The following is a 20,586-nucleotide window of genomic DNA, read 5'->3' as shown; positions in this document are numbered from 1 at the left end:
GAGGTAATTCTCGTGAGAGCTCCACCCACAGGTCAGGTCCACAGCAGGAACAGGTCTTGAGGTCAGCGCACCCAAGAGAAGACATTTCCATCATAGAGCATATTTTCCTTTTATTTTCCATAGTATTCCCCCAGTGCTTAAGAAATAAGATTTGGATCACTGCTATCATTTCAGAAAAGTGAGTGTCCTCTAGGAAGGAAAGGTTCTAAAAAGACGACATATTCGTGATCTCCCTCCATTTAAGCAGAGGAAGTAAGAACAACTTTGGGTTCAGGCCAAGAGAATAGGCGAATACAGGATACATGCAAAGTGAAAGGCCAGCGTGAAAGAAGCGTACGAATACTGGTCCTAGGATAGCCCTGGTCGTCACACCAGCCCCACTCGTAATGGTTGGAAGCTCATGCATTTCCCGCACCCCAGCCCTTCTCTCAAGCTTCTCAAAGCCACCGTGTTAAGTACATACCATTTTAGAGATGCACACACAGTGGCTCAGTGAGGCTGAGTTACCGGCCCACGTCGCTCGCCCAGTAAGTGACAGCCGCGAGGCGACAGCTCACCCGGGAGGCTTCCCCTCCTGGAGCACGGCCTGCAGAGCGCGCTTTTCCGTGATGACGATCTGAGGAGCAACACCTCGCAGAGTCAACAATTGTCTAGGTAGGAGCAGCTCAAAAGGCGTATGTTCTCTCTCTCCTCTGCAGGGTGGACGGCGAAGTCAAGCATTGCGTCATCAACAAAACGGCCACCGGCTATGGCTTCGCCGAGCCCTATAACTTGTACAGCTCTCTGAAAGAACTGGTGCTACATTACCAACACACCTCCCTCGTGCAGCACAATGACTCGCTCAACGTCACACTAGCCTACCCGGTATATGCACAGCAGAGGCGATGAAGCACTTGTCCTCGGACCCTGCTCCTGACGTTCAACCACCCTGAGGCCTCTGGAAAGCACAGGGCTCCTCTCCAGCCTGACCTGTCATTGCGCTGCGGAAACGAAGCCATCTGCCTTCAGATGGGACTCGAGCTTCCGACAAAAGAGTAGAGGGGAAGACATGCAGCCTAGCACCGTGCGGTGACCCTGCGTTTCTAATCTGGAGCGCTTGTCCTTCCTTTTGTTTTTGGGGTTTTTTTTGGTTTTTGTTTTTGTTTTTTTGGTTTAATTTAAGCCACAACAACACAAAGACAAAAAGAAATGCAAAAATCTCTGCGTGCAGGGACAAAGAGGCCTTTAACCATGGTGCTTGTTCATGCTTTCTGAAGCTTTACCAGCTCAAAGTGGGGACCTTGGAGACTAGAGGGTGGATGGGCTCCAGAGCCCCGGCCTGCGAATGCTCACGCCAGGCTGGCTGGGCCTGGGCCTTGCTGTGCACGGTGGACCCGGACACGCTGCACTGTGGATTATTTCCTTTTCTAACAAAAGAACGATATGTAGCAGAAAGGCACTTCGGCTCACAAGAGACATTTTGGGAGAACGTCAGCTCACGTACGTTCAGTCGTAGCGGAGTGCCAGAAAGTGTTTCGTTTAGACTTCAAAAAACAAACAACCCCACCGACGGGACAAACGGAGCTTGGAAAACAGGACTTTAAATGACATTCATTATATAAAATATGTACATAACAATGGATGACTAACTATCAAATAGATGTATTTGTATCAACACCAAATAGCTTCTGTTTTGTTCTGCTAAAGACTAAATTCACAGTGCTATGCAATTCTTAATTGTCATTGTTATATCAGTTTTAAATGTACCTTCAGAATAAGCTGCCCCAGCCCCAGTTTCTGTTGCTTGAAAATACTGTCCCAGATTTTTTTTTTGTTAATATTTGTCTGTGATTCTTTTCCTTTTTTTTTTTTTAAAAAAAAAGAAATGTACAGGATGCCAGTTAAAAAAGAAAAGCTTCAGAATTAAAACTATGAAATATTTTACAGTTTTTCTTGTACAGAGTACTTGGCTATTAGCCCAAGGTTAAAAGTTCATAACAGATTTTTTGGACTAAATGTTTTGTTGGGCAGTGCCTGATAAGCTTCAAAGCTGCTTTATTCAATAAAAAAAGAGAAAGATATCTAAGTATGACAAAGTATCGCTGAGTTCAACAATGTTGTTTCAAGACCCTTAAAATACGGTACTTGGTAATGTTTGTTTCATAAAGAATTGTGAACTTCTTGAATCTAGGGAGGGGGATGTAGCATAGGGATGTACAGGGGGGACGGTGGGAGGGGTGGCGAGATGGTATGCACTTTCTCGTGATTACGGAGAAGTGAATAACTTACACTTCAGTGTTTTCCCACTTTGATCTGCTGGTCGTTACACATTAATGCCAAGCACAGACGTACCGGAACCCGAGCGCAGTGTGGCGGCAGGTTAGGTAATGTAGTTCGTAGGAAGGAAGCCAGCCTCCCGGGGCAGTGTGCACCTTGTTTGGAACACTGATTGCAAGGTATACTCGCTGCATTTAGAATGTGTGTCTCTTTAACATCAGATTACCCCTTACAGCCAATAAACATTCATTTCAGAAAAAGCATGACCTGAGAAAATACTTGTATCTGCACATTGTTGTTTTCCTACCTTCCCACTCAGTGGAGCCCACAAGGCAGACAGCCACGACCCGAGCTCCTAGTGCGCTGGGCTGCAGAGAGCTCATTACCGTCACGGCCCCGCAGGAGTCCTGACAGTCCTTCCAGTTCACCCAAGTGATCGTATGTGGTCCGCGTCACCATGGGGGAGAGGCAGGGGTCTTAGAGGGGCCTTTCCAACTTGGGGCAAAAAGGAGAGTCTCCCTAATGTACTCAAGCCAACTCCGTTCTGTGTGGTGGCAAGCGTCCGTGTGTCGGGAGCGATAAAGGATCAGTGTGACAGTCCCTATTCTGGTGGGTTCTAGGGGAATTCCACTCGCAACTGCAGTTTTCCTTTGATTCAGCCACGGCTTGATTTCAGATACTGTGGGGAGGGCTTTCTGTTTTGGTTTTTAATGTAGTTGCTTTTAAAAATTCTTTTGAAACAATCGGTCTAGCAGCTGACATCATCAACTGTAGAATGTACTGTTTTCTTCTTTACATGAGGCTACTCCTCTCAAGACAAGAGTCAGTCTTGCGGCCAGACTGTCAGCCTGAGACCTGACTGTCCTGACCGTCTCCCTCTCACCTCCACACGACTGGCTGCGATTGCCCTGCTTGCAGTCTGTAAGTGTCGGCCTGACCACTCTCCTTCACTTCCCACGCGGGTCCGCCACTTCCTTAGTCGTGGTTTAGAAACTAGCATTCTGGTGGGGTCTCTTTTGGTAGCACATACGTGGATGATGTTCAGTATGGTTTTCACCTAACATCTAAAATACAAGATCTAAGATGCAATGTCTCATTAAAAGATAGCTTTCGTTAACGTTTTCGGTTCACCACTCTCCCCAGATGGCATGGTCTTTAGGCACCTGCCTCATTTTTGCATCTCACAGACATAAATGCAGCAGGTTCCTCTCTGAGCAGTGAAGGCGGGATGCATCAGTCCCTGTTTATGCGGAGTTATCCTGGACCTATAAGGTCTCGCCTCTGCCAGATGCCTTTTTGATTGCGTGTAGCATGCCCACCACATTCGTCCTACATGTTTGACCAGAAGGGCTCTTGGGGCTCGATCGGTCCTAATAAGACTGAGCGGCTCATGAGTATGAGTGGCTATAGCAGAGGCACTCCTGATAACCCACTTTCTGCAGGCAGTGCTTTTCCCCCACCCACTGTAGCGTCCCAGAGAGAAACGCCAGAAGCTAAGCTAGCGGCAGCGAGGCTGTGAGGGGGCTGGACGGTGGGAGCACAGGGACCCGATGCTACCCACAAGAGGAAGATCCTAACCGTGTGAAAAGGCAGAGAGCATGTGTTTGCAACATCTGACAAGTTCATGGCCCTTGGTATATGTATATATGTATATGTGCATGGACTGTTTCCAGTACACCTTTCAGCCAAAACAGATCCAGTCATTGAGTTAAAATACCTAACAAGCACATGTCTAGTACAATTCTTGTATATGTGTATGGGTTGTTTTTTTTCCTTTGAAGTGGCTTTGTTTTGTCTTCTAAGGGTGAAAATTGTTTGCAAGTGAAGTGAGAAGTTCATAATTCTTTGGCTTTCTCTGCTTTGTAAAGTCCCTCCTTTTGGTGAGCTGGTCTGGATGACTCGCTTAACTTGGAAATCCTCATTTTCAGTGTGTCGAGTCAGAACGTGTTTATGTGAGCTGTCACTGTGGGGAACCAAGTGCTTTGTCATATAGCTGGTTATGAACTAGTAACGTGTTTTAGAGTCCTACTGATGTTCCTTAATGGGAGAAAAATTCTGCTGGTTTTAACACCTGTGCTTTTGCTATGCATGCTATCCAAGTAGTTGGAAAGCAGACCCTGAAATGTGAGTTCAGGGTCTTTTAAGAAAGGGGCAGTTTAAAGCACAATGCCTCACATGGGACAAAGTTCAAAAATGCCAAATTCTTATTTTTTACAAATCCAGTTGTATAAAATACTAGTAGTATGAGTAGCGAGGGAACGGAATTGGGTTCATCGGAAACACTATTCAACTTAACATTAAACTTGTCACCATGAGATAGCATTAGCTGCCCAGGATGCTGCTATTTAAAAAAAACAAAACGAAACAAAAAACTCATTTATATGTGTGTATTTTTTAAAGCTACAATCTGTTCAATGTTTTTACAAGTCTGTTTATATGACATTGTTAAAATAAAGTTGGTCTTTTGACGAGAGGGAGGATGTCATGGTCAGTTGTAATTTTGCCTTTACAAGGCAACTGGGTTGGGGGGTGGGGGGAGCGCGCCTCCTTGACATTTTGTTCAAACTACAGATCCAGTGGAGCTATGTCTTGTTACGTTGCTTTGATGCATTGTATTAGGTCTTCAAACAGAATAAAGGTTGTTTTGAAACTTGTGGTTTGAAATTTCCATTATCATGTAAGAAATACTTCTAAACCTGCTCTCTCCCTCTTCTGGTTAACAAATGCTGCTGCTATTCCCATAGTCCCACACCTACCCGTTTTCATCCTATTATCACATTATCTCATTTTTGTAAAGTGAGAAAGACACTAGTCGCAAGAATGACCGGTTAGTGTTGTTGGCAAAATTTCACTACATCCTTAATGACGAATACAAATATCTCTAGGTGATGTCATTGCAAAGCACGTTCTTGCTGTGTGGCCACTGTCCGTCAGTCCTTTCCCTTGCCCACCATCCATCCCCAAACCTTCAGAATTGTTCTTGACAAACTATGCTTTGTTGAGGCAGCTGTTTTTGTCTCTGTTCTATAGTTGGCATGTACTGAACACCCACAGTACAGGGACAGTATGAAGCAATGTTCAACATGGCAAAGTGTGACATGGGGTGTGACACGCGGCTTCGAGAGGGAGCTAAACTACACTCCAGATCGAGGGTTCTCATTGTAGCATCTAGTTAATGTGAAATAACTTTCCTCTTTGTTTTGATTGCTCAGCAAATCTACAGTGATGCTACTTTGTATGGATATGGCACTCATTTAACGTGGGGCACAGCCAGGGGCCCAGACAGGAAAGCATGGTCCAGCGACGGAAATGAGAAGGGCTCACAAACACAGTCCTGGCAGCAATGACTAACACACGGAGTGTGGCAATTACAAGTTCACTTCCAGCTCCCCCCGGCCCGGCCCCCTCAGTTCCGTATCACAGACAACTATATATATCCCCAGGGTCTTTTGCCCTCTGGCTTCTAGGTCCCGAGTCTTGCCATGGCACCAACGCTTTCCAGACAAACCTTCTCTCCAGGGTTTCAACGCTCTGCCGCTCAGTAGAAGCCTCTGGCTTCTGAGCTGTACCGTCAGTGCCTCCATTTTTAGTCTAACCCAAGAGGTGGTGGCAGCCTTCCGCTGTTGCTAATCCTCTGCATTCCCTCCCCAGCACCTGTTCGGTTTCTGAGCCCTTCCTTCACATAAGTAACCAATTCTCTGGATTTATTCAATCCCTTCTATAAGAACTACAGTTTTCCTTCCTGGCTGATCTCTGATTAATAAACCACACAAGTATCCATTCAACACTTCCCATGCATTATCTCATTTAATCCTTCCACAGTTTTGAGTTTAAAGACAATATCCGCATTCGATGTTAAATGATTTCCTCAGCTCATGCCACAATTAGAGCACCCCCACCTCAGTGGTCTGACTCGAGCCAAAGCTCCTCACCCGACGCTGGAACAGTTTTCCGATGGGAAACGCTAGAAGTTCAGAGAACAGTTCGCTGGTTACTCTTCCCGATGGGGATGTAACCACAGTTCTCCCCTGGTGGACAGCGCACAAGCGGCCAGTCACGGAGGGCAGGACACGGCCTAGCTTGGCTTTAGACCGGTGGCTTCCTGACTAACAGCACTGGCCCCAGCACTCCTTGGAAACCTGTCCCAAGTGCAAATTCAAGGTCCTCAGCCCTGAACTACTCACTCTGAGAGCAGGACCCAGCGGTCTCTTTCTCCGAGCTCTCTGATTTTAATGCTTACTGCCGCTGGAGGGTCACTGCTTAAGATCACCTGGTTGTTGAAACCGTACTGCCAGTATTTTCATTAAAAGCTACCGCCACTGATAGAAATATATTTTACTTTATGATATCATCTATATTCACAGCATTGAGTCTATAGAGAAAATAGACTGTTTTTCAGTTTGGGACGCTAGGCTGGTCTTAGCTCTGTCTTTAGCCAGCTGTGGGAACTTGGCCAACTCAATTCACCTATCTAGGCCTCTAACGCCCTAACTGTGAAAGTAAAGTTGTGAGTCTAGTCGCAGACGCTGTGATTCAGTGGATGAATGAGACGACTCAACCCCCTGGTTTTCTGTTTACCATTTGGCCACAGTTATAACCCACAACAGAACTGGCGACTGCAGATCACGACAATTAAGAACTGGCCCCTTGTGTCATCAGTGACCATGGCCAAGAACGCATTAGCAGAATTAGGGCCCATTTACCTAGCTGATGTCTATTTACCTAGCTTGATGTCACTTCAGGTGAGTCAAAATGGGAAGTCAAGTTCTTGATAATGTGAAGGACAGTATACTTGGAAATGACATTTTGTCTATCTAAAGCATGAGGCACTGAGTCAGAGGACGTGGCCTACAAAATCCTGTGGGGCATGGCAGGAGGCAAGTATAGTATGTTAAGAACAGAAACCATTAAAAACTTTTTTTTCTCAACTGCCCCCTTAAAAAGTCTGACTAAAAATAAGAATTTTGTAAAGACTTAAATGTAAGACTAGAAACCATGAAACTCCTAGAAGAAAACATAGGAAAAAAGCTCCTGGACACAGGTCTTGGCAATCATTTTTTGGTTATGACCCCTAAAGCACAAGCTACAAAATAAATACTAAATGTGGGACTTTGTCAAACTAAAGAGCTGCTTCACAGCAGAGGAAACTATCAACAAAATGAAAAGACAAGCTATGGAATGGGAGAAAATGTTTGCAGACCCTATATCAGATAAGGGGTTAATGTCCAAAATACATAAAGAATTCATTACACTTAATGGCAAAGACCCCCCAAAGAATCCAATTTAAAAATAGGCAGAGAACCTGAACAGAAATTTTTCTTAGAAGACAAACGAATGGCTGAAGGCACTTGAAAAAGTGGCCGTTGTCACTAATCACTAGGGAAATACAAGTCAAAACCACAATGAGATAGCACTTCACACCTGTTAGAATAGTTATTAATAGCAAGTGACATAACCACGACTGGGGCACTGGTTGTTCTCGTGAGGGGAAGGAATGACCGAACCCCCATTCATGAACAGACCACCACTGAAAGAATCCCAGAACATGGCAGTGGGGCTGAAGCAGCCAGGGCACCACAGAGGACAAGACGGACTGCCCTGTAAGGGTAAGAGGAAAAGCTGCACACTGACCGCATTGTCCCTCCAAGCCAGGGCAACGCCAAGCCAAGAGATCTCCCCTGAGCCTGCAATTCCTCCAGTGGAACAAGAGAGGCCGGGGTGACATCCAGCAATCAGTTATTGGGGGGGGGGGGGGCAGTTCCTGAGAGCCTCTCCTCTGGTTTTGTCTCATAGAGATCGCAGGGGACTCTGTAGGACACAACCACTGGCAATCAAATTGTAACACAGAAAGGAGGAGGGGTTTCCACCAATCAACACTTGGATGTTGGCGGACCAAACTCCTACCTGTAGAGCCCAAGTAGTAGCTCCCAACCAGCAGTTTTGCTCATCTGCAGAACCATGTCAGGGGTGTTGTCTGACCAGGGTCCTAGGCAGGGTGCAGGGACACCTGCTTTTAGGGACCTCACACAAAAATCTTTGCCAGCCCGGAAGTCGGGTCTGCCCATACCCACACAGAAAGGCTGAGTCATAGTCCCATCCACTGCAGAGCATGGTCCGCAGGCCCATCGGACAGGAAGAGCTGAAAACACCCAGAGGCCGTGTAAACTGCATCATTCAAGCCAGACGACAGGCAGGCCAAGCTCATCACCCACAGAGCAAAGCCAATGGCCTGTTCGGCCAGGGACCCTGGGGCACAGGTCTGCCTAAGTCAAGACCACAAAAAGCCTTAGTGGCCTTAGAGCTACTTCTCCCAGTGCACTAGGCAGAGAAACTAATTCATATAGTCTTACCACTGAATACAGTCTTCAGCCTGCCTGACCAGGGAACCTTAGCAAAACACAAAGGAAGCTGCAGAACCCATCCAACAGCCTTGCTTCCACTTGGGCTTGCACAGAGGGCTTGCAGAGTCATGGCTTTCCCTATCTGCAAAATAAAACCAGTGGCCTCCCCTGACCAGGATATTCAGTGTACACCCTTGCTTAATTTGGATCCCCAAACAATGAGCCAAGCAGGCCCTGGGACCCATCTTGTTGCCCTGCCAGGGCAGGGAAACTAATTCACAGCCCCACCTACTGCTCAGTATAGGACCCAATCCGACTGTCTAGTAAGCCTGACCAGAAAATCCAGGCAACTGTGGAGCCCATTCTACAGCCTCCCTTGGCCAGGGAACCACAACAGCAGTCCTATCCAGCTGTTCTCAGTCAGTGTCATACCATCCCTCCCACTCCTCCTGATGACCTCGGAGCTTGAACAGTTGCCTCACCCCAAAATAGATGCTAACACCAGGCTCCATCTGCCTAAGAACGTTAAGGGCAGACATGTCCTAAAACCCGAGCTGAACTGACTAACGAAAACCTATCTCTGCCAAAGCAAATGACTGAAGTCTGGAAGAGGGAACCAATCACTCAAATGCGTAGGTACCAGTGTAAGAAATCAAAGATCATGAAAAATCAGGTAAATATGACCCCACCAAAGCTCGGGAACTAATAAAACTCTAATAACTGACCCTAAAGAAATGGAGAGCTGAATAGTGTCAGACAAAAAATTCAAAATAATTCTCTTAAAGAATTTAACGAATTAGAAGAATGCACAACTAAATGAAATTAGGAAACTAGCTCATGAACAGAATGAGAAATTCAACAAAGAGAAACCATTAAAAAAAAAAAAAACCCAAACAGAAATCCTACAGAGGAAAAAATATAATAAGTGAAGTATTCAATAAGGAGCTTCAAAAGCAGACTAAACCATGCAGAAAAAAGAATGGTTGATTTTGAATGTCTTATATTTCAAATTGTTCAGTCAGAGGAGCAAAGAGAAGGAAGAACCAAGAGGAGTGAAGGAAGCCTACAAAATTTATAAAACACAAAACTCTCATTACGGGAATCCCAGAGGGACAAGACAAGGGAAAGGACAAAAGGGGTATTTAAAGGAATAATGCCTGAAAACTCCCCCAAAATGGGGAGAGAAATAAACATTCAGATCCAAGGGGCAAAAGGACCACATAAAGCCTGAAGCCAAATAGGGCTGCATTAAGATACATTATAATTAAGGTGTCAAAAGTCAAAGACAAAGAATTTTAAAAGCAGCAAGAGAAAAGAAGTTAACTACAAGTGAACCTCCATAAGTTTATTAGCAGTTTTCTAAACAGAAACTTTCCACACCAAGAGATAACATGATGATATATCCAAAATATTGAGAGAAAAAAACCCTGTCAACCAAGAACACTATACCCAGCAAAGCTGTCCTTCAGAAATGGAGGAAGGGTAAACACTTTCCTAAACAAACAAAAGCTGAGGGAACTCATCACCACTAGACTTTCCTTACAAGAAATGCTGAAGGGAGTTTTTTGAGTGAAAATAAAAGGACACGATTTAACATCATAAAAACTTACGAAGGCACTGTAAAACTCGCTAGTCACAGTAAAACCACAAAGTTGGGTTCCATAATATGGTAATGGCTGTAATTCCCTTGCAATTCCAGTTTAAAGGTTACAAAACAAGTACAATAATCCAAATACAGCTATCTGTTGTTAAACAAAATTTAAAAATACACAAACTGTAACATATGTAATCTAAAACCTGAAGAGAAGGGGAAGTAATAGTGTAAGCTTAGGAAGTCTACTGAAGTCACTAGCTTAAAATAAGGCACTGCAGGTTTACGTGTTTTACGTAAAACTCTTGGTAACTTGGGAAAAACCTGAAGTAATTTCACAAGAAACTCCCAGGGAAGATAGCAGAGTAGGAAGATCCCATGCTCACCTTTTCCCATGGATTCAACTAGGTAACACCCACATCAGTGTAAATAACCTAGGAAAGCCAGCAAAGACTGGCAGAACAGATTCTCCACGGCTAAATGTAGAGAAGAGGCCACATCGAAGTGCATGGGAAGGGCGGAGACACTAGCAGGAGCTACAAAGACCCACGGGACTGTCCACAGGAGGAGAGGACACTGTAGGCAGGGAGAGGTGAAAGAAACAGACTGTCACACCAGGCACCCCACGCATGGGGAACCTGCACAGGGAAGACAAACCTCAGTGACATTTGAAGCTTTGAAAACTAGAGGGGCCAAAATTCAGGAGTTCTTACCATCAGCAAGCTTAACACCTAGAACTTTAAAAATCTGCAGTCTTGGCTCCTACAGATGCAAAGGGTGAGAGGAAACTGAGTCCCTGCCCTTCAACAGACAGCACAACAAATAGCCCTGTTGAAATGAGACACAGAAGAAACAGCTCTGAGAGTGTGCTGGTGGGGGATGGGAAGGGATTGTCTGGACACTTCTCCAAGAACAATAGAGTTTTTTCTTCCCCGCTTCCCAGCCTAGATACATGGACACCTAGAGGAACCAGTGCGCACCAACACTCTCCACCTAGCTTGCTTTAACGGTTCCCTGCCCTTGCATTCTCCTGCAGACGTGAACCCTGCAACCAGGCCTTCAGTCCAGGTCCCCTCCCACAGCAGACCCGTGAATACCTTGGTAACACTGCCACCCTGCTCCTGCGTCTTCCTGCAGACTTGCCCCCTCCAATGCATCCTTAGTGAGAGCCCATCCAAACCAACGCCATAAGCCTGGCAGTGCAAGCAGCCCCGACAGGGGCAAGCACCACCACAAAGTGCCTCCTACGCTGGGGAGAGGGGAAGATGTCCACACACACCAGTACAAATGCAGCCCCCACAGTGGGCTGGTGACAGGCATCTGATCTAACCACAGGGCCTGCCCACCAGTGACAGCATCTCAAGGGCTAACAAGGGAAAATGCCCTGCAGGTCCATGCTATTGCAGCTCTGGCAAAATGCCTGATCCGACACAACTCAAGTCCAGTGTGGCCCCAGACTAGCCCAACAACAACACAGGAACCAAACCCTGCCCACAACAGACAAAGTGAACCATGGCACATGACTGGACTGAAGGCAAAAGCAGCCCAGCCACAATAGGGCACATGCAACACACACAGGAGACCTTCCTGAAGTGCCAGCTTCTGGTGAACAGGGACACTGTACTGCAGGGCACTACAGGACCTCTTCTCAATAAGGCCACAACTTTCAAAAGGAGGTTAGACAAAATGAGGAGACAAAGGAGTATCTCCCAAATGAAAGAACAGGACAAAATCACAGCAAAAGAGCTAACTGAAACAGAGATAAGTAATATGCCTGATTGAGAATTTATAATAATGGTCATAAAGATACTCGCTGGACTTGAGAATAGAGAAAGGAGGACCTCTCTATGTGAGACCCTCAACATAGACACAGAAAACAAAGAACCAATCAGAAATGAAGAATGCAATAATGGAAATTAAAAATACACCGGGTGGAATAAGTAGTAGACTACAGAAAGCAGAAGAATGGATCAGTGAGCTGCAGGACACAGTAATGGAAAGCAATCAACCTGAACGGGGAGAGAAAAATTATAAAAAATGAAAACAGACTAAGGGAACTCAGCAACGCCGTCAAGTGTAGCAACATTCTCATTACAGGGATCCCAAAAGAAGAAAAGAGACGAAGGGAAGCAGAAAAATTATTTGAAGAAATAATAGCTGAAAACTTTCCAAATTTGGAGAAGGAAACAGAAATATGGATCTAGGAGCACAGAAAACCAGTAACAAAATCAACCCAGGAAGGTCCACACCAAAACGCATAGTAATTAAAATAGCAAAAACAATTTTTAAAGAGCAAGGAAAAAGAAAACAGTTACATAGAAGGGAAACTCCATAAGGCTGTCAATGGATTTTTCGGCAGAAACTCTGCAGGCCAGAAGAGTCAAAGAAGGATACTATATAATCATAAAGAAAATAGGTCAGCAAGAAGATTTAACAATTATAAATATTTATGCAACCAACATGGGAGTATCCAAATACATAAAGCAGCTAATAATAAACATAAAGGAAGTAACTGATAGTGATACAGTAATAGGAGATATGAACACTTCACTTACATTTATGGATAGATTATACAATCAGAAAATCAACAAGGAGGGGCGCCTGGGTGGCTCAGTCATTAAGCGTCTGCCTTCGGCTCAGGGTGTGATCCCAGCATTCTGGGATCGAGCCCCACATCAGGCTCCTCCGCTAGGAGCCCGCTTCTTCCTCTCCCACTCCCCCTGCCTGTTTCCCTCTCTCTCTGGCTGTCTCTCTCTGTCAAATAAATAAAATCTTAAAAAAAAAAAAAAAGAAAATCAACAAGGAAACAGTGACTTTGAATGACACATTGGACTGGATGGATCTAACAGATATTCAGAACATTCCATCCTAAAACAGCAGAATACACAATCTTTTCAAGTATACATGGAACATTCTCCAGAACAGATTACAGATTTCAAGACTCAACAAAATCAAAAAGGATGAAGTCACAGCTGGAATTTAAGAAAAAACAGATGGACAAAGGGGAAGGGAATGAAAAATAAAGTAAGATGAAAATTGAGAAGAAGGCAAACCATAAGAGACTTGAAATGCAGGAAACAGAGTTGCTGGAGGGAAGGTGGGTGAGGCAAAGGGATAACTGGGTGATTAACATTAAGGAGGGCATTTCATGTAACAAGTGCTAGGTGTTATATGCAACTAATAAATCACTAAATTCTACCTCTGAAACTTATAAGAAAAAAAAAAAGAATGAAGTCAGATCATGCATCTCTTCCAACGACAATGCCATGAAATCAACCACAAGAAGAAATCTGGAAAGAACACAATACATAGAGGATGAATAACATGCTACCAAACCATAAATCGGTCAATCAAGAAATCATAGAAGATCTCAAAAAATACAGAGACAAAGGAAACTGAAAACACAATGGTTCACAATCTGGGGGATGCAGTAAAATCTGTTCTAAGAGGGCAGTTTATAGCAATACCAGTTTACCTCACGAAGAAAAATCTCAAACAACCTAACCTTACACCTAAAGGAGCTAGAACAACAAAAAGAACTAAAAGCCAGTAAAAGGAAATAAAATTCTAGCAGAAATAAACAAAACAGAAACTAAAGAAAAAAAGACACACAATAGATGAATGAAACCAGGAGGTGGTTCTTTGAAAAGATCAACAAAATTGACAAACCTTTATCCAGACTCATTTAAAAATAAAAAAAAAAAGTACTTAAAATCAGAAATGAAAGAGAAATACAACTGACATCACAGAAATATAAAGGATTCTAAGAGAATATTATGAAAAATTATATGTCAACAAACCAACAACCTAGAAGAAATGGATAAATTCCTAGAAACATACAACCTAACAAAACCGAAGCAGGAAGAAAAAAATTGAACAGATCAATAACCAGCAACAAAACTGAATTTGTCATCAAAAAACTCCCAAGAGACACAAGTCCAGGACCAGAAGTCTTCACAGGTGAATTCTACAAATATTTAGAGAAGAGTAAATACTACCTCTTCTCAAACTATACTAAAAAATAGAAAAGGAAGAAAAGCTTCCGAATTCATTCTGAGGCCAGTATTACCCTGATACCAAAAAGAGATAAAAACACCACAAAGAAAGAGAACTAGAGGTCAATATCTCTGATGAACATAGATGCAAAAATCCTCAACAAAATATTAGCAAACTGAATCCAACAATACACTAAAAGAATAATTCATCATAATCAAGTGGGATTTATTCCCAGGATGCAAGGGTGGTTGAATATTCACAAAATCAACGTGATACATCACATCAAGAAAAGATAAAAACCATGGTGAGGGAACACACCTCAACATAATAAAGGCCATCTATGAAAAATCCACAGCTAACATCATATTCAGTGGTGGAAAACAAAGATTTTCCCCTAAGTTCAGGAACAAGAATGTCCACTCTCATCACTTTTATTCAACATAGTACTGGAAGTTCTAGACACAGCAATCCAACAAGAAAAAGAAATAAAAGGCATCCAAATTGGTAAGAAAGAAGTACAACTTTCTCTCTTTGCAGCTAACACAATACTATACACATAGAAAACACCAAAGACTGCACCAAAAACTATTAGAACTGATAAATGAATTCAGTAAGATCACAAGATACAAAATCAGTAACAGAAATCCACTGCATTCTTATAAATTAATAATAAAGCAGTAAAAGGAAGGAGGAGAAAAGATGGCGGAGGAGTAGGGGACCCCTTTTTCAGCCGGTCCCCTGAGTCAAGCTGGATAGGTACCAGACCATCCTGAACACCCACGAAATCAGCCCGAAACGTAGGCAGATACATCTGGATCTCTACAAACGAACATCGCCAGTGCTGAGTATTGAGGTACAAAGTGGGGAGCTGTGAATCTGCGCACAGATATCAGAAGATAAACTGAAGGGGGAGGGAGCCGCTGCACTTGGGTGCCAGGAAGCAGTAGCCACCTGCACTGGGGAGCGGGCAGACTCGCGGACTGGGACCCACAAGAGAGCAGACTGAGACCGTGAGCCTGGGAACGCGGGCGTGACCAGACTGAAAACCGGAGCTCCGGAGCACATGCAAACAACACTGGAACAGCGAGCTCGGGAGCGCGCGCAGGAACCGGGGGTGGCTGGCAGTGTTAGAAGCACAAAGGATGGATACATGCCGGCCCTGGAAGTGAGGCCCAGGAGAGCGGTTGTGGGGCGCACAACCCAGGACGCAGCGGGGGTTTTTAGCAGCACCGACAGAAATAGTTAAAGTGGCCAAGACAACTCAGTGGAGGGCGGACTGCGATCTCTCTGTTCTGAGACAGAGGCTACGATACGGCCACTGCTACTCTGACTCTCAGAAGAGGCACAGCAAACTGCCAGGGAAAGCTGCCAAAGAACAAAAGCCTGGAAAGACCGGCTCACAGTGTGCCCACCCCCATCCCCCCTCACAGGGGACAGGGGGGGCTCTACACAAACAGGGTTGCCTGAGTATCAGCGTGGCAGGTCCCTCGCCCAGAAGGCAGGCTGAAAAATCAGGAAGCCGACATCCCTAAGGTCCCTATAAAACAAGTGCACACTGCCTGTGTCCTGATCAATAACTTGGGCTCTGGGCATCCCCACAACCTCTCCTCATCAGAATGATGAAAAGGAGAAATCCCCCCCAGCAAAGAAAAGATAAGGACTCTGTGGCCTCTGCCACAGCACGGATGGACATGGATATAACAAAATTGTCAGAAATGGAGTTCAGAATAACAATGGTCAAGATGATGCGTAGGCTTGAAAAAAATATTAACAAAAATATTGAGAATATAGAATCTCTAAGGGTGGAAATGGGAGTGAATCTGGCAGAAATTAAAAATGCTATGAATCAAATGCAATCTAAACTAGACGCTCTGACGGCCAGGGTAAATGAGGCAGAAGAACGAATTAGTGAATTGGAGGATGGGATGGAAGAAGAGAAAGTTGAAACAGAAACTTGGCTCAAAAAATTCCAATCTCAAGAATGTAGGTTACAGGAGATTACTGACTCAATGAAACATTCTGATGTCAGAATCATCGGCACCCCTGACAGGGTGGAGAAAGAGAGAGGTCTAGAAGAGATATTTGAAAAATTGTAGCTGAGAACTTCCCTAATCTGACAAAGGAAACAAGCATTTGTGTCCAAGAGGCAGAGAGGACCCCTCCCAAGGTGAATCACAGCAAACCTACTCCATGTCACGTCATAGTGCAATTCTCAAATATTAGATCCAAGGATACAGTATTGAAAACAGCCAGGGGGAAGAAAATCCTTACGTACAGAAGGAAAAATATCAGAATAACGTCAGACCGGTCTACAGAGACCTGGCAGGCTAGGAAGGGTTGGCAGGGTATTTTCAAAGCTCTATCTGAGAAGAACATGCAGCCAAGGATCCTTTATCTGGCAAGGCTGTCATTCAGAATTGATGGAGAGATACAAACTGAGGACTTCAGAGGGGAGGGGGGTGGGGGAATGGGATAGACCGGTGATGGGTAGTAAGGAGGGCACGTATTGCATGGTGCACTGGGTGTTATACGCAACTAATGCATCATCGAACTTTACATCAGAAACCAGGGATGTACTGTATGGTGACTAACATAATATAATAAAAAATCATTAAAAAAAAAAAAAAGAATCGATGGAGAGATAAGGACCTTCCAGGATCAGCAGAAACTGAAGGAATTCGTAACCACCAAGCCAGCCCTAGGTGAGATATTAAGGGGGGTTCTATAAAAGTAAAAAGGCTCCAAGAGTGATACAGAACAGAAATTTAAAATCTATAGAAACAAACACTTCACAGGAAACATGACATCATTAAAATCATCTCTCTCAATAATCACTCTCAATGTGAATGGCTTAAATGCTCCCATAAAACACCACAGGGTTGCAGATTGGATAAAAAGACATGACCCATCCATTTCCTGTCTACAAGAGACTCATTTTGAACCTAAAGATACATCCAGACTGAAAGTGAAGGCATGGAAAACCATTTTTCATGCCAACGGACCTCAAAAGAAAGCTGGGGTAGCAATTCTCATATCAGACAGGTTAGACTTTAAAGACTGCAGTTAGAGATACAGAAGGACACTATGTTATTCTTAAAGGATGTATCCAACAAGTGGATATGACAATTATAAATATCTATGCCCCCAATAGGGGAGCAGCTAGATACACAAGCTAACTCTTAACCAGAATAAAGAGACATATAGATAATACATTAATAGTAGGGGACCTCCACACCCCACTATCAGCAATAAACAGATCATCTATGCAGAAAATCAACAAACAAGAGCTTTGAATGACATACTGGACCAGATGGACCTCATAGATATATATAGAACACGACACCCCAGAACAACAGAATACTCATTCTTTTCGAATGCACGTGGTACTTTCTCCACAATAGACCATATACTGGGTCACAAAACAGGTCTCAACCGATACCAAAAGACTGAGATTATTCCCTGCATATTCTCAGACCACAATGCTTTAAAACTGGAACTCAATCGCAAGGAAAAATTTGGAAGAAACTCAAACACTTGGAGACTAAGAACAACCCTGCTCAAGAATGATTCAATAAACCAGGAAATCAAAATCAATTTAAACAATTTATGGAGACCAAGGAGAATGAAAACACAATGGTCCAAAACCTATGGGACACTACAAGCGGTCCTAAGGGAAAATACATAGCCATCCAAGCCTCACTCAAAGAATAGAAAATCAAAATGCAGTTTTTATATTCTCAGCTCAAGCTGGAGCTGGAATGAAAGAAAAAGCGGGCCTCCACACTTGCCACGAAAAGGCAGGTGATCAAGGTTAGAGCAGCGATCAATGAATTAGAAATCAGGAGCACAGTAGAGCAGATCTACAGAACTAGAAGCTGGTTCTTTGAAAGAATAAATAAGATCGATAAGCCACTGGCCAGACTTATTCAAAAGAAGAGAGAAAGAACCCAAATTAATAAAATTATGAATGACAGAGGAGAGATCACGACCAACACCAATGAAATAGGAAGGATCATTAGAAACTTTTATCAACAGCTTTATGCCAATAAATTAAACAACCTGGAAGAAACGGATGCCTTCCTGGAAACCTATAAACTACCAAGACTGAAACAGGAAGAAATTGATTATTTAAACAGACAGATTAATTATGAAGAGATTGAAGCAGTGATCAAAAACCTCCCCAAAAGCAAGAGTCCAGGGCCTGACAGATTCCCCGGGGAATTCTACCAAACATGCAAAGAAGAAATAATACCTATTCTCCTGAAGCTGTTTCAAAAATAAGAAACAGAAGGAAAACTACCAAACTCATTCTATGAGGCCAGTACCTTGATCCCAAACCAGGCAAAGATCCCATCAAAAGGAGAATTACAGACCGATATTCCTGATGAATATGGATGCCAAAATTCTCAACATGATCCTAGCTAATAGGCTCAACATTGGTACATTAAAAGGATTGTCCATCAAGACCAAGTGGGATTCATCCTTGGATGCAAGCGTGGTTCAACATCCGCCATCGATCAGTGTGATAGATCCATATCAACAAGAAAAGAGTCAAGAACCATATGATCCTCTCAATTGATGCAGAAAAAGCATTTGACAAAGCTACAGCATCCTTTCCTGATTAAAACCCTTCAGAGTGTGGAGGGATACAGGGCATTCTCCTCAATTTCATAAAAACCATCTATAAAAAAGCCTACAGCGAATATCGTTCTCAATGGGGAAAAGCAGAAGCCTTTCTTAAGATCGGAACACCACAAGGATGCCACTCTCGCCATTAGTATTCAACATAGTACTAGAAGTCCTTGCAACAACAATCAGACAACAAAAAGGGATAAAAGGTATCCAAATCGGCAAAGAAGAAGTCACTGTCTCTCTTTGCAGATGACATGATACTCTATACGGAAAACCCAAAAGACTCCACCCCCAAACTACTAGAACTTATAGAACAATTCAATAATGTGGTGGGATACAAAATCAATGCTCAGAAATCAGTTGAATTTCTATACATGAACAATGAGACTGAAGAAAGAGAAATTAGGTAATCCATTCCATTTACAATTGCACCAAAAATCATACTTTATCTCAGAATTAACTTAACCAGAGACATAAAGGATCTATATTCTAGAAACTACAAATCACTCTTGAAAGACATTGAAGAAGACACAAAAAGATGGAAAAATATTCCATGCTCATGGATCGGAAGAATTGACATAGTTAAAATGTCCATGCTACCCAGAGCAATCTACACTTTCAATGCTATCCCGATGAAAATACCAATGACATTTTTCAAAGAACTGGAACAAACAGCTCTTAAATTTGTGTGGAACCAGAAAAGGCCACGAATCACCAAGGAATTGTTGAAAAGGAAAAACAAAGCTGGGGCATCACGTTGCCGGATTTCAAGCTGTACTATAAAGCTGTGATCACAAAGACAGCATGGCACTGGCACAAAAACAGACACACAGACCAATGGAACAGAACAGAGAACCCAGAAATGGACCCTTGGCTCTTTGGGCAACTAATCTTTGATAAAGCAGGAAAAAACATCCAGTGGAAAAAAGACAGTCTCTTCAATAAATGGTGCTGGGAAAACTGGACAGCTATATGGAAAAGAATGAAACTTAACCACCTTCTTGCACCATACACAAAGATAAACTCCAAATGGATGAAAGACCTCGATGTGAGACAGGAATCCATCAAAATCCTAGAGGAGAACACAGGCTGCAACCTCTTTGACATCGGCCACAGCAACTTTTTTCATGACACATCTCCAAAGGCAAGAGAAACAAAAGAAAAAATGAACTTGTGGGACTTCATCAAGATAAAAGCTTCTGCACAGCCAAGGAAACAGTCAAAAAAACTAAGAGGCAGCCCACAGAAGGGAGAAGATATTTGCAAATGACACTACAGATAAAATATTAGTATTCAAGATCTACAAAGAACTTCTCAAACTCAATACATGAGAAACAAACAATCAAATCAAAAAATGGGCAGAAGATATGAACAGACACTTTTCCAGTGAAGACATACAAATGGCTAACAGACACATGAAAAAATGTTCAAAATCATTAGCCATCAGGGACATTCAAATCGAAGCCACATTGAGATATCACCTTACGCCAGTCAGAATGGCAAAAATGGACAAGGCAAGAAACAACAATTGTTGGAGAGGATGTGGAGAAAGGGGATCCCTCTTACACTGTTGGTGGGAATGCAAGTTGGTACAGCCACTTTGGAAAACAGCATGGAGGTCCCTTAAAAAGTTAAAAATTGAGCTACCCTATGATCCAGCAATTGCACTACTGGGTATTTACCCCAAAGATACAGACGTAGTGAAGAGAAGGGCCATATGCACCCCAATGTTCATAGCAGCACTCTCCACAATAGCTACATTGTGGAAGG

At 43.4% G+C, this 20,586-nt stretch overlaps 1 protein-coding gene across 4 annotated transcripts in view; it reads left to right on the top strand.

Moving 5' to 3' along the window:
- PIK3R1 (phosphoinositide-3-kinase regulatory subunit 1) overlaps positions 1 to 4,910 on the top strand; it is an 82,458-nt gene extending 77,548 nt beyond the window's left edge. For all 4 annotated transcript variants that reach the window (XM_040622212.1, XM_040622213.1, XM_008691341.2 and 1 more), the window contains one exon: positions 699 to 4,910. In XM_040622212.1, the coding sequence (XP_040478146.1) occupies positions 699 to 888 (190 nt within the window). In that variant the 3' untranslated portion in view covers positions 889 to 4,910. The remainder of the gene's footprint in view (positions 1 to 698) is intronic.
- Positions 4,911 to 20,586: the final 15,676 nt, after the last annotated feature.

The sequence above is a fragment of the Ursus maritimus genome, unplaced genomic scaffold (assembly GCF_017311325.1).
Source record: "Ursus maritimus isolate PB19 unplaced genomic scaffold, ASM1731132v1 scaffold_5, whole genome shotgun sequence".
NCBI classification, from domain to species: domain Eukaryota; kingdom Metazoa; phylum Chordata; class Mammalia; order Carnivora; family Ursidae; genus Ursus; species Ursus maritimus.
Note: the sequence above shows the minus strand (reverse complement) of the source record. Positions and strands in the feature narration are given on the sequence as shown.